At 40.7% G+C, this 10,971-nt stretch overlaps 2 protein-coding genes across 2 annotated transcripts; one reads left to right on the top strand and one right to left on the bottom strand.

Annotated features, from left to right (window-relative positions):
- Positions 1–394: 394 nt before the first annotated feature.
- rps23 (ribosomal protein S23) lies at positions 395–2,676 on the bottom strand. The gene is made up of 4 exons (XM_070902548.1): positions 2,629–2,676; positions 1,346–1,505; positions 1,063–1,183; positions 395–583 (listed from the first exon to the last, which is right to left on the bottom strand). The coding sequence occupies exons 1-4, from the start codon at positions 2,630–2,632 to the stop codon at positions 437–439; spliced, it is 432 nt and encodes a 143-aa protein (XP_070758649.1). The 5' UTR covers positions 2,633–2,676; the 3' UTR covers positions 395–436.
- Positions 2,677–8,963: 6,287 nt separating this feature from the next.
- Positions 8,964–10,872, top strand: atp6ap1la (ATPase H+ transporting accessory protein 1 like a). Its single transcript, XM_070903537.1, has 3 exons — positions 8,964–9,007; positions 9,550–9,787; positions 10,615–10,872. The coding sequence occupies exons 1-3, from the start codon at positions 8,964–8,966 to the stop codon at positions 10,870–10,872; spliced, it is 540 nt and encodes a 179-aa protein (XP_070759638.1).
- The last annotated feature ends 99 nt before the right edge of the window (positions 10,873–10,971 follow it).

Below are 10,971 nucleotides of genomic sequence, written 5' to 3'. Positions count from 1 at the left end.
ATTACTTGTCCAGAGACCAAAAACCAGTGGTGGAGTTTGATCCCTGGCTCCTCCTGCCCCAAAGTGTCCTTGGGCAAGACACTGGACCCCGCACTGCTGCTGATGGGCAGGTCAGCATCCTGCACATCCACCTGACAAACTTTAAAGTACTTTGTCCAATAAGATAGAAGTGCTTCATAAAGGGCAGTTCATTTACAAATTACACGATAATGCAAAGCCCGTAATGGCTGATATTGTACTTCAGAGGTATGAAATTTGCAATTAATTGTATTAAAGCCATTAACAAACAGTAATCCTGGACAGTTCGGGCCTGAAAAACCCCATGCACCAAGTCCTTCTAAAAGTAACATTTGTGAGTGACAAACACTTCAATGAAGACATGAAACAAACAGACTGTAATTGAAAACGTGTTTATTTTATTTTCTGTCTCAACTGTTTATGACCTGGGTCTCTCCTTCTTGCCTTTGTAGAGAGCCAGCAAAGACACGTTGGCCACCTTGACTACCTTGAAACGAACTCCAGGAATGTCACCAACGGCGTGACCTTTACGTCCAAATCCTGCAACCAGAACCTCATCGTTCTCCTACAGGACCAGGAGGAGAGGTGGTGAGGGGGAGAGAGGAGGGAAAAGAGGAAATGAGTGACAAATAATGTCAACTAAACTATTAGTTAGGTTATTAGTTAGGCTAACTATAATCTGATGGGCTTTACAGATTAAAAAAAAAATCTGATCTTGGACAGTTACACAGGATGGTTTCAATCAACACAATCTCTGTATTTATATATAGATTTGGGAAAAACTCAACTCCAGATTATGTTAGCTGTAGCTTCGAAATTTTAGGACCTGCAGACACTAAACCTGCATCAATACATTTTGTGAAAGCTATGAAATTGAAATTCTAATCAGAAGGAAAACTTTTCACTGAACCTGGAAATACATTTAGTTTGATTCACACTAGTTTAATTTTGTGCTGCAGATTCTACACAAACTGCATGTCATCTGCTGTCCCACAACTGCTTGTTTCGCTGGTGTTCAAGGATGTACACAGGGCAGACATTTACCTCGATGAAGTTGAGGCAACCGTCGTTGGGGACGAAGGCGGTGATCTTCTTGCCGTTCTTGATGAGCTGAACTCTCACACACTTCCTGATGGCAGAGTTGGGCTGCTTAGCCTCCACACCACTACAGACGGGAAACACAAAACACTCTTTAAACAAACCTGAAAGATGTTGAAACTACCTAGAAGGAAATGTCAGGAGCATATTTATACGTTTATAAAGGCAAATAAATCAAAAGAAAACAAAGAGCAGTTGTTTACTGTTTGGCAGGTCTCATGGTACTCACACTTTCTCCAGGACGATGCCCTTAGCATGGGAGGCTCCTCCGAAGGGGTTAGCCTTCAGGGCAGTGCCCAAATGGGCCTTCTTGTACTGTTTATCGTGCCATTTCTGCTCACGACGGTGGTTACGGAGCTTCCTGGCTGTGCGCAGACCACGACACTTTCCTGGAAGACAAAGATCAGCAGGAAATCAATTAGCCAATAAGGACCACTGCAATTCAAAGCATTATTGGATTATATTTTAAAACCATCCATGTCACCAAACCACATATTGCTGCAGCAGAACAAAGATATTAACAAAAGAAAATACATTTCTAATTTTAAAAAAAAGAAAGAAAGATGCCTCCTTTTTGTTGCAGCAGTATACAATTTATAGAGATAAAAAAAAAACATCACCATGCTATGAAGAATAACTTCTCCACTGGTTTCTCCAACTAGATTTCACAACTGTTAGAGTTAAAACTCGTATGACTGAAAATGACCTTAGGTAGCTTCAGAAGGTCCATGTAAGTCAGTTTCCACACCTGAACTGTTTAAGTATAATACAGCAGTAAAGACTGACTGTGGTCCGTCCAGAAGCTTTGACACAAATGTCAGGAAGCAGACCAGTTTTCCAAAGATCACCAGGGTTTAACAAATGACTTTGATATGCGTTTAGCTCTGTGACTACATTGTAGTGTTATACAAGAGACAAACTGGGACGTCGGAAACACGTAGCATCACCGTGTCTACTGACAACGTCTGTCACATACAAACAAGGCTAGAATTTCGCCCGATTTCACACTAACTCACCAAAGTCAAGACCTACAAAAAACAATTACAAGAAATGCATATACTTGAGTTAGACAGACCCAGAACCTGTGGCAATTACGATAACTCTCTTAAGACAAGTTAACGAAGCTTATCGTTGTTAGCCGAGAGCGGTGCTAACATAAAGCTAACCAGGCTTAGAAACACTCACAATCTGTGACTTTATACATAACATCGGAAATTTAGTCGTCCAGCTGTTAAATTACATAGTATAATATGAACAACAGCAATTAAAAGTGTAAGCCATGGGAAGCTAACCATGCTAACACGACGCTGGTGCATCGCAGACATGTTATGGCCGCTCCACGTTGCGGGGAAGGAGAACCGTATAAACGGCTACTTTTTTTATTTACGGTGGATTTTAACCGCCACAAACACATCGAAAAGAGTTTGTAAGATATTCATATACTACATCGATATGGAAAATGACTGCAGTAAACAGGATTAGTCGGTATTTAGAATGAAGTTAGAGCCGTACCCATGATTGCAGAAGCGAGCCTGGGATGGAAAGGAAGGACCCAGGGTGCACCGCGGCAATGTCTAGTCTGAGGACCCCGGTCGGGCGTGACTACAGAAATGCCTGACTGAAATTAACACGCTAATGGAAAACAATGGTGATCTTGGAATACTTTTGGTCTATTTTAAACAATATAGATACTTTATAGGTTACTTTAGTGCGTAGATTATTCACTGTATTGTTATATACAAATGCAACATCTGTATGTTGTTAAAATGTTGAAATTAGAGCTCAACCGATACAGTATTTTCATGCCAATGAATCAGCATTGGCCTCATCGATATTTGAGAATTAAAAATAATCAATCGTGACCAATATATGTACTGAGCGTACATTTTACAGTGTAAAAATAAGCTTGTCAGTGCTGCCTGATTCGACAAACTATGCATTGTATCTGTTTCTAAATGGCCTCAAATCTTTGACATCAAGAGATTAAGATCTCCAGAAAAGCTACTAAATGCAATTAACATCTCACCTAATTATAATTTCATATACACTACAATTTAAATAATCGAATAAACATTGAAACACTGAATGAGCCAATTTGAAGTTGCTGAGGAAATTCTTTTCATGTCAGATCAAGCTGTAAAAATCTATTTATGGTCTGTTGGTCAGTCCATCACTTTAGGTCCAGACTTGGTCCCCAGAGGATGAATCTCAGTGACTTGGATGAACCCCTGACTCCTCTGGCACCATCATCAGGTCAAATTTTTTATTTGTCACACATGCCAAACTAAGATGGTGAACATGTTAATTATGTTTTTGGAGAATTTTAACCTACTAACAATGCATACTGGGAAGTTAAACTAATGAGAAAGATTAGTTAATTCCACTAAATTCCTGTATGACTTTTTTTTACAGTGTATAAACAGTCTCTCGGAGCCACTAGCTTTGTTGTTTCCCTTTTCGGTGCAGCACAAAGGAAATAAAACTAAATAAGTATACTCACACAAACACAGTAATAATCAGGCCAGCACTCCCTCCCTATATGTTTCATCCATGCGGTTGGCATGAATAAAATTATGAACAAAAAGGAGTATTTTATAAAATTGTGAATTCTACAATAAATTATTCAATTAATGAGAAGTCACCCGTGTTATATATTCTATGTTTGTATTTTATGACCTTTTCATCAGACTGCCTGAAAAGTCAAATATGTATAGATGAACAATTTCACTATTCTGTACTATTTCATCAGTGTTGGTGAAATTCTCCAGGTGTAAGTGCTTTGCTTTGTCAGTGCAATCGTCACTGTGATGACCTTTAATCTGCTGAAATGAAATTTATTTTGACTGAGCTGATTTAAAAAATGAGAAAATGTGGGAACAGCAAATGTCTTTAACCAGCGGGCAGGGCTCTCTCCCAACCCTGTCTAGCTCTGCTCTGTCCTGATTGGCTAATTCATCAGTCTGTCAGGGGGGCTTAAAGATGGTGGGCTGATTAAAGTAGATTACGGGGGGGTGGGGGGGGGGGGGAGAGACCAGTGTGCTGGCATCACACTCCGGTCACCGCAGCGATGGCTTCACCATGGAAACACTGCTGCATCCTCCTCCTCTCTCTCCTTCTCCTCCATCTGCAATCGTCGACCTGCCTCGAAGCTGCTGTCAGGTAGGAGAAGAGACAGAGAAGCAGAGACAGAGATGATTTACCTTGATTCCTGGTGTTGTTGTTTTTGACCTCTCCTGACTCTCTAATCTTTGACTCTTGACATGTTCAGATCAAAGACTACTGATTCTGTTTCTACTGTGTGGCCAACCAGGACCCATGGGGAGTTTCATTGATCGTGTTTGTAATTTCTTTAAAGCTGCATTCGGTGATTTTTTTTTATTTGGTCATTTGGGGACAAAAGAACAAGCTGAAAACCCAACATCTGAAGTAGTTATGGCAAACAATTACCTACTTTAACATCCAGCAGACGCTGACAACTTTATCATCCCATTCAAGTCATGTTTGAATCCACCTGGTGACTGTAGCTCTGGTTTGGTCTCCACCAACTCCTGAGAAAAATATCTGCCTCTTTGGCTGCTAGATGTTCCACCATCTTCACCAGCTAGTCTCTAAGTCTGTCTGTCTGCTGTTTGGTACTGGGCAGGTGGTGCACGGAGGGCTTATCAGAGCTTGTTTGCTGCTGGAAATGACACACAAGTGAGTGCTAAGGCTGAACCATATGTGGCTAAAAAGAGGTTAAACTTATAGAGTAGCACGTCTGACTTTGCGTCTTAATGCGTGTTAATGTTCCCAATTTTATTTTGTCGTGTTTTTCCCAAACCTTGACTTGCCTAACCCTAACCATACCATAACCATTTATTTGCCATAGCCATGATCTTTTCCTGACAAACCATGTTGTTGTTGCTATTGCTACCAGAATCATTAAGTATCAACGTTCTGGTTGATAGTGTTGACACAAACAAAACACGAATGCGATGATAGTGTTGCTCTGTATCTGCTGGATGTGTGAAAAGACAGCGGTTTGTGGTGTGTCATTTTTTACAGTGTGCAGATGCTGATGGTAGACGGGAGGGAGAAGCTGCAAAATCTCCTTTTGGCCGAGAGCCACCCCATCCTTCATGACCTGTGTGTGTGTATGTGTGTATGTGTGTATGTGTGTGTGTGTGTGTGTGTGTTTGTGTGTGTGTGTGTGTTTGTGTGTGTGTGTGTGTGTGTGTGTGTTCGCCCATGATTGTATGATTATATAATCAGTGCAATCCTACAATCCACAGTCCTGTGCTCTGATCCAGCGCACAAGAGGAGCTAAACCTTTTTGGCTGTATGAGTCAGTGAGTCAGGGAGGATTTGACATCTCTGTGCCTATTGTCGTGTTGAGTACATTTATAATAGATTTAGAAATGTGCTGAGAAAAATGTGAAACACGTTTTATTCTACATCTACTGAGAGGATTTTCACCCTGAGAGGCAGGACAGAGGTGAAGAGTCCACTGGGCTGATTTAGAGTAGACTGAGTGATTCATTTGCGCTGCATCAGGCTGCATGCTCAGGCAGTTTTCACGTTCATCTGCTGAAAGTAGAAAGTTTCTCTGTGCCCATTGAAAATCTGATTTTAAGGGGCGGGTCTACGAGCACAATTTGTGACATCACAAATAGTTAGGAAGGACACTGAGAGTGGACTTTACAGTGAAGTAGGAGACATCTTGTGTCTAGCAGGAAAACTTTGCATATTCATAGATTCTGTAATTTTTAGAAGGAGTTTTTTGGCAAACAAATCAGATCAGACACAGATTATTGTTCCAAGCAGACTATTTTGGTTTAATACATGTCTGGAGGGGATCTTTAAGGGCCACATGTACTCCAAAGTGTGCACTGACAAAAGGTGTTTGTCCTCCTGGATGGAAGTTGCTCAGTTGTCACGGAGATGGTTTAGTTGTTGACAGGTGGGATGACAGGTGGTTGTATAGATGTTCGAAGATGGTGTCCGGTAAATGTGAGCTTCCTTTCTCTGGCTGTCCTGACAAATCTGATCAAAGCACACCCACGCAGTCCTAATGAAGAAGATTATCTGAGTTTTTGTGTGTTAAACTCTTAATAGATAATAACTTAGGATGTTTTTTTACCTCAACAACCTACATTGTTTCGTATTTAGTCATGAATATTTAATGTTATTGTCAGGGGCTTTATCTAGCCTACAGACAGTTTTCCAGGGAGTATTGAAGCTTTATTCTTGTCGTGGCCTCTCTCGACCTGTTGATCTACAGGCTCAAGATTCTTTATATAAAACCTGAATATGCTGCGTGTTTTTATGAAAAGCAATCCGAGCTGCTGTTTGGTGTTAAACTGATTCTAATATTAAATCTTGGTCAATTATCTTTCCAATACAAGAGTCTTTGTCTCTGTAATCTGGGTCAGAGTGGGTCCTCTCAGCAGCAGCAGTACATCTCTGTTCCAGACTGATCTCTCTGTCTGTAACCTGAAACGCTAATCCACAGGGTGAAAGACTGGGTCACTGGACTACCCACATGCATTCTGGGTAGTCGAGACCTCACAGGTCCATCTCCTGGTCACCCGCGCTCCTTCCTCTATTTCTAACCTTCATAATTTACATTTGTTTAGGGTGATTTAACATGTTATTTTATTATTACACTATATTTTGAACTATCATGGCTCTGTCTAAATATGCACTAGTTGCACAACATACTTTAATGGTATATTCAGAATGTATTTTTGTTGTATGATGAATGTATGGTTATGTTACTATAAATATCTATTTAAAGATTAATCTTTGATCTGAACTGGACATCTCTTTTACTTTTGTTAATGTCCACTAAATGTGACTATTAGCATGTCAGTATAGTCTTGTTTATATGTTGATATGTTAATAACATATCAACATATTTGGATTCAGCCATATTTCTTGTCATGCTATCAAATCACATCAAATGAGTCAGAATTAGATTTTGAATGTGTTATTGTAAACTTGATTTCCTTCTGAAAACTACAGTATTTTTTTCCAACTGATAAAAAATAAAATGCTCATAAAGTACAAAAAAAAGTAGAATAGAAACCAGTAATTAATAAAACAAATCTAGCCACAAAAGAAGAAGTGATAAATGGAAAGAAGGATATATAAACAATATCTCAAAGACACCCGCAGGCACCACTGACAGACATTAATCTACGTAGGAAGCGAAGACAACAAGACATTTCTGAGATATCTGACTGCAGCGAGATATGAACATTTATTACAAATGTCTCCTGAAAATACTGAAAAAACCTAAAAGAAATATTGAATAAAAGAGGGAATCAAATGAATGAAACCACAAGATGCTGTGTGAGATTAAAAGTGGGAAAAATAAATGATGATGAAGTATTTCAGTTATTTATTGATCCTCCTTTCTGTTCACAGTGCTGCTGTCCCTCCAGTCCATGGTAAGTACCATCTATCTATCTATCCATCCATCAATCCATCCATCTGGAGAGACATTCCCATGCTTGACGGACAAAATCATAAAACAAACAATATTGATTACTTATTGTGTGTTGATTATCTACTGCCCACTTTCTTGACTTCACTCTCCCCATAAACCTCACAGATGGATTGTTCCATAGCTACTTTCCTCTGTGTTTGAAACATTATAAATAAAGCTGCCTTGCTTTGCCTACATACCTTATTTTATAAAATGAAAGAATTCATCCTGTTACTGTCTCTCCAGATGACGGGATGGCACAGAGTGATGGAGGGACGTGGATAGAGGAGCGCTTGGTACCTGCAGACCAATGGCTGCAGGTAAACTCTGAGTGGAGAAGAGAACAACAACACATTCAACACTGCATTCAGAATTGTACATAAGTAAAAGTGACACTGTGAAAGAGAGAAGAGTTTCGTTTCAGTGCTGAGTAAAAACTTTGGGGACTGGTTTCGGGATTCATTCATTATTTAAGATCAGCTGAAGAAGGAAAAGAAATGAGGAAAAGAATGAATGAATTTTTAAAAGAAAAGAAGTAAAATGAGATTGTAGGAATCGGTCAGGAAGGAGTTTCTCATTGACATTAATATGTAATAACATGAAAATGTGAACCGTCTGAGAACCACACGTACCTCCATGTGAATTTAACACCTATAGGCACACCGAATTGAATGTATACATGAAATGGTGTTTTTGTGTGATAAAAAATGTATTTTCTCCCCGTCTCCATCTTCCTCTCCAGTCTCCAGATGTATCACAGAGGAAGCTACTTCAGATACCAGGAGCTGCACTTCCCTTCCCTCCCCTCAAGGTGCCGTTGTCTCCTGACGATTAACCAAAAAAAACAAACTCTCACAAAACACAGTCATGGAGAACATTTCATTGGGCAAATAGAAATGTTGCGGTTTGTAGAAAACGGCAAATCGTAAAAACATGAAACATGATTATAGTATATATGTATACCCTTGTACACACACAAAATACTTCTCAAAAAACACAACCCCTATTTGCCAATTGGTGACTTTGAAAAGCTGATACTGGAGTTTTATTTTGTGGATCCAGCCCACCAGGTTGTCTAATGATACTATTGTCTCCGCCCACCAGGTGTTGTCCAATGGGGAGCCGTGCATCCTGTTTCAGGCCAGGAAGCTGTCTCTCCGCTATGACAAGCAGAAGCAGCTGGACCTGACGGAGAGAACCTTTTCTCCTCAGAAACCTGTCGACACCAGCCAGTCTGTCTGCCGCCAGGATAAGGCAGTGTATGTACACCTGTCTAACAAGACCAATACAGTATGTCCAGTAAAATACGTACAAAGAGATATGTCCATGGAAGGATGTCTGACTGTCTGTCTGTCTGTCTGTCTTCACCAGGCTGGTCATGAGGTTTGGAGACGTGGAGGATTTGAGAGGTCTGTCCATCAGGTCAGTTAAACCGTCTGTCTGCCAATCATGCACTAATATATAACTTTATAATGTTAATCAAGTCAAATGTGTCATCAAATGTTAAGTTAAAGGCCTCACTGATGAGCCACATCTAGCTGTACATTTGTTCTCAGTAAAAAGGTGCCCTGTGGAGTTTTCTTGTAAAGTACATTTACTGAAGTACTAAAGTAAGATTTTGAAGTGCGTGTACTTTCTTACTTTATACTTCTACCACATTTCAGAGGGAAATATTTTTCCTTCTCTACATTACTTTGATTTAACAAACAAAACACATGATCAACTAATTAAATATGCATTGTTATAGATTAAAGGCCCCACATACCCTCACAGGTGTTTTCAGATGATGTGCAAAGCTCTGCTGGGATGTACGTGAGGTCATCATGTACTTACAAGAATAATCCCATCTCATAGCGCTACTAGAAGTCAAAAGCTCCACATGGTACCTTTAAGGCTAAAATGTCAACATGAAAAGTTAATTCAAAGTTTGGCCTGACGGTCTCCTCTCGTCCCTCTGGTGTCAGACTGCAGCTGTCCAACATTTTCTACGAGTCCTCAGGTCAGTGGTGGTTCTCGATGGACAGCGTCTCCCTGCTCTACAACACTTCTGAAGAGGCTGTCTTCAACGCCAGCGAGGTGTACGCTCCAGCCTCCTTCTCCTACCACTGCCTCCATGTCAGCAGCCTGCAGCGCTACAGCGCCCTGCTGCTGCCCAGCACCGACTACGCCCGCCGCTGGACCATCACCTTCACCAACTTCCAGGTATCCAGCTGACTGACTGAGCAACAGTGTATGAGTAAGCATGCCCAGCTAACTAGCTAACTATCTACATTTCTTTCAAGGCCAAGAGTGAATAAAAAATATAGGGGTTGCTCGTAATTATAACCCCACAGAGACTTCTCCTCCGACTCCACAGCTCTACAGAGCGTTAAAGCCTCTTTCCAGCCTGAAACTTTACTGGTTTAGTTTACTCGCACCACTCTCTCTCATCATGTTCACTACCAGCTACTCTCAGCAAAAGATCTCTAAACATCCACTGTACACTACTAGTACGAACAGCAGACAGACACCGTTGGAGACTAGCTGGTGAACATAGTGGAGCATTTAGCAGCTAAAGAGCCAGATGTTTCCCTCAGGAAGCGGTAGAGTCCAAAAACAGAGCTAAAAGAGAGAGAATATCGGTCTTACATTCATCCTGTGGACACAAACGCAGACTCCAGATCAATGATAATGTTGCTCTGTAACTGCTGGATGTGTAAATAAGCAACTGTTTGTTAACAAGTGTTCCCAACTTGTTGCCGCTGAACTATTTTAACAAAACTGACCAATGCTCGGATAGTTCTATTTATTTATTTGCATGGCACTGGTTATCTATGACCCTGACTAAAAAGAAAATCAATATCTTCATTGGCCTTCAAAAAAAACAAATCTGTTCTCCTCTTTGTTTGGATTTGAACTCTATGTTTTTCTCATGCACCTTGACTCCAGAGAGGATGTAGATGAAGGATGAATGACAATAGACTTGAATTTTCAACCGTCACATCATGAATTTTATCTTCTTAATTACTTTCAAAATATCCCCATGTCAGATTCAGGCGTTCAACGTCACTTCCGGTAAATTTTCTCATGCGAGCGACTGTGCCACCTTCCTGACGCCGGCCATCCTGATGGGCCTCATCACTTCCCTCATCCTGCTGCTGGTCCTGGCCTACGCCCTGCACATGGTCATCCACCTGAAACACATCGAGCATGACGACGAACACAAGGCCGACGTCTACTTCCCCCAAAGCCCTGAACAGCCTGATCACTGCTGTGTGGAAAATTTAGCTGAGAAAAATATTCTGTAGTGTAGCACACATGCACTTCAAAAAGAGACACAGCTGATTTGACGCTGACAACTGGCACCAAACATCTGGTGTGATGCTATACTTTCAGCTCAGGATTAG

Source organism: Enoplosus armatus, chromosome 3 (genome assembly GCF_043641665.1).
Source record: "Enoplosus armatus isolate fEnoArm2 chromosome 3, fEnoArm2.hap1, whole genome shotgun sequence".
In the NCBI taxonomy this organism is placed as follows: domain Eukaryota; kingdom Metazoa; phylum Chordata; class Actinopteri; order Centrarchiformes; family Enoplosidae; genus Enoplosus; species Enoplosus armatus.
The sequence above is the reverse complement of the archived record's forward strand: the minus strand, read 5'-3'. Positions and strand labels throughout refer to the sequence as shown.

Excerpts from the sequence above, each read along its gene's own strand:
- atp6ap1la (XM_070903537.1), top strand. The coding sequence starts at position 8,964 with ATGAGGTTTGGAGACGTGGAGGATTTGAGAGGTCTGTCCATCAG. Across the intron at positions 9,008-9,549 it reads TTGAGAGGTCTGTCCATCAG|ACTGCAGCTGTCCAACATTT; the intron begins GTCAGTTAAACC and ends CTCTGGTGTCAG. Across the intron at positions 9,788-10,614 it reads TCACCTTCACCAACTTCCAG|ATTCAGGCGTTCAACGTCAC; the intron begins GTATCCAGCTGA and ends TCCCCATGTCAG.
- rps23 (XM_070902548.1), bottom strand. Across the intron at positions 1,184-1,345 it reads GGCATCGTCCTGGAGAAAGT|TGGTGTGGAGGCTAAGCAGC; the intron begins GTGAGTACCATG and ends TCCCGTCTGTAG. Across the intron at positions 584-1,062 it reads GTTGCCTCAACTTCATCGAG|GAGAACGATGAGGTTCTGGT; the intron begins GTAAATGTCTGC and ends CTGGTCCTGTAG.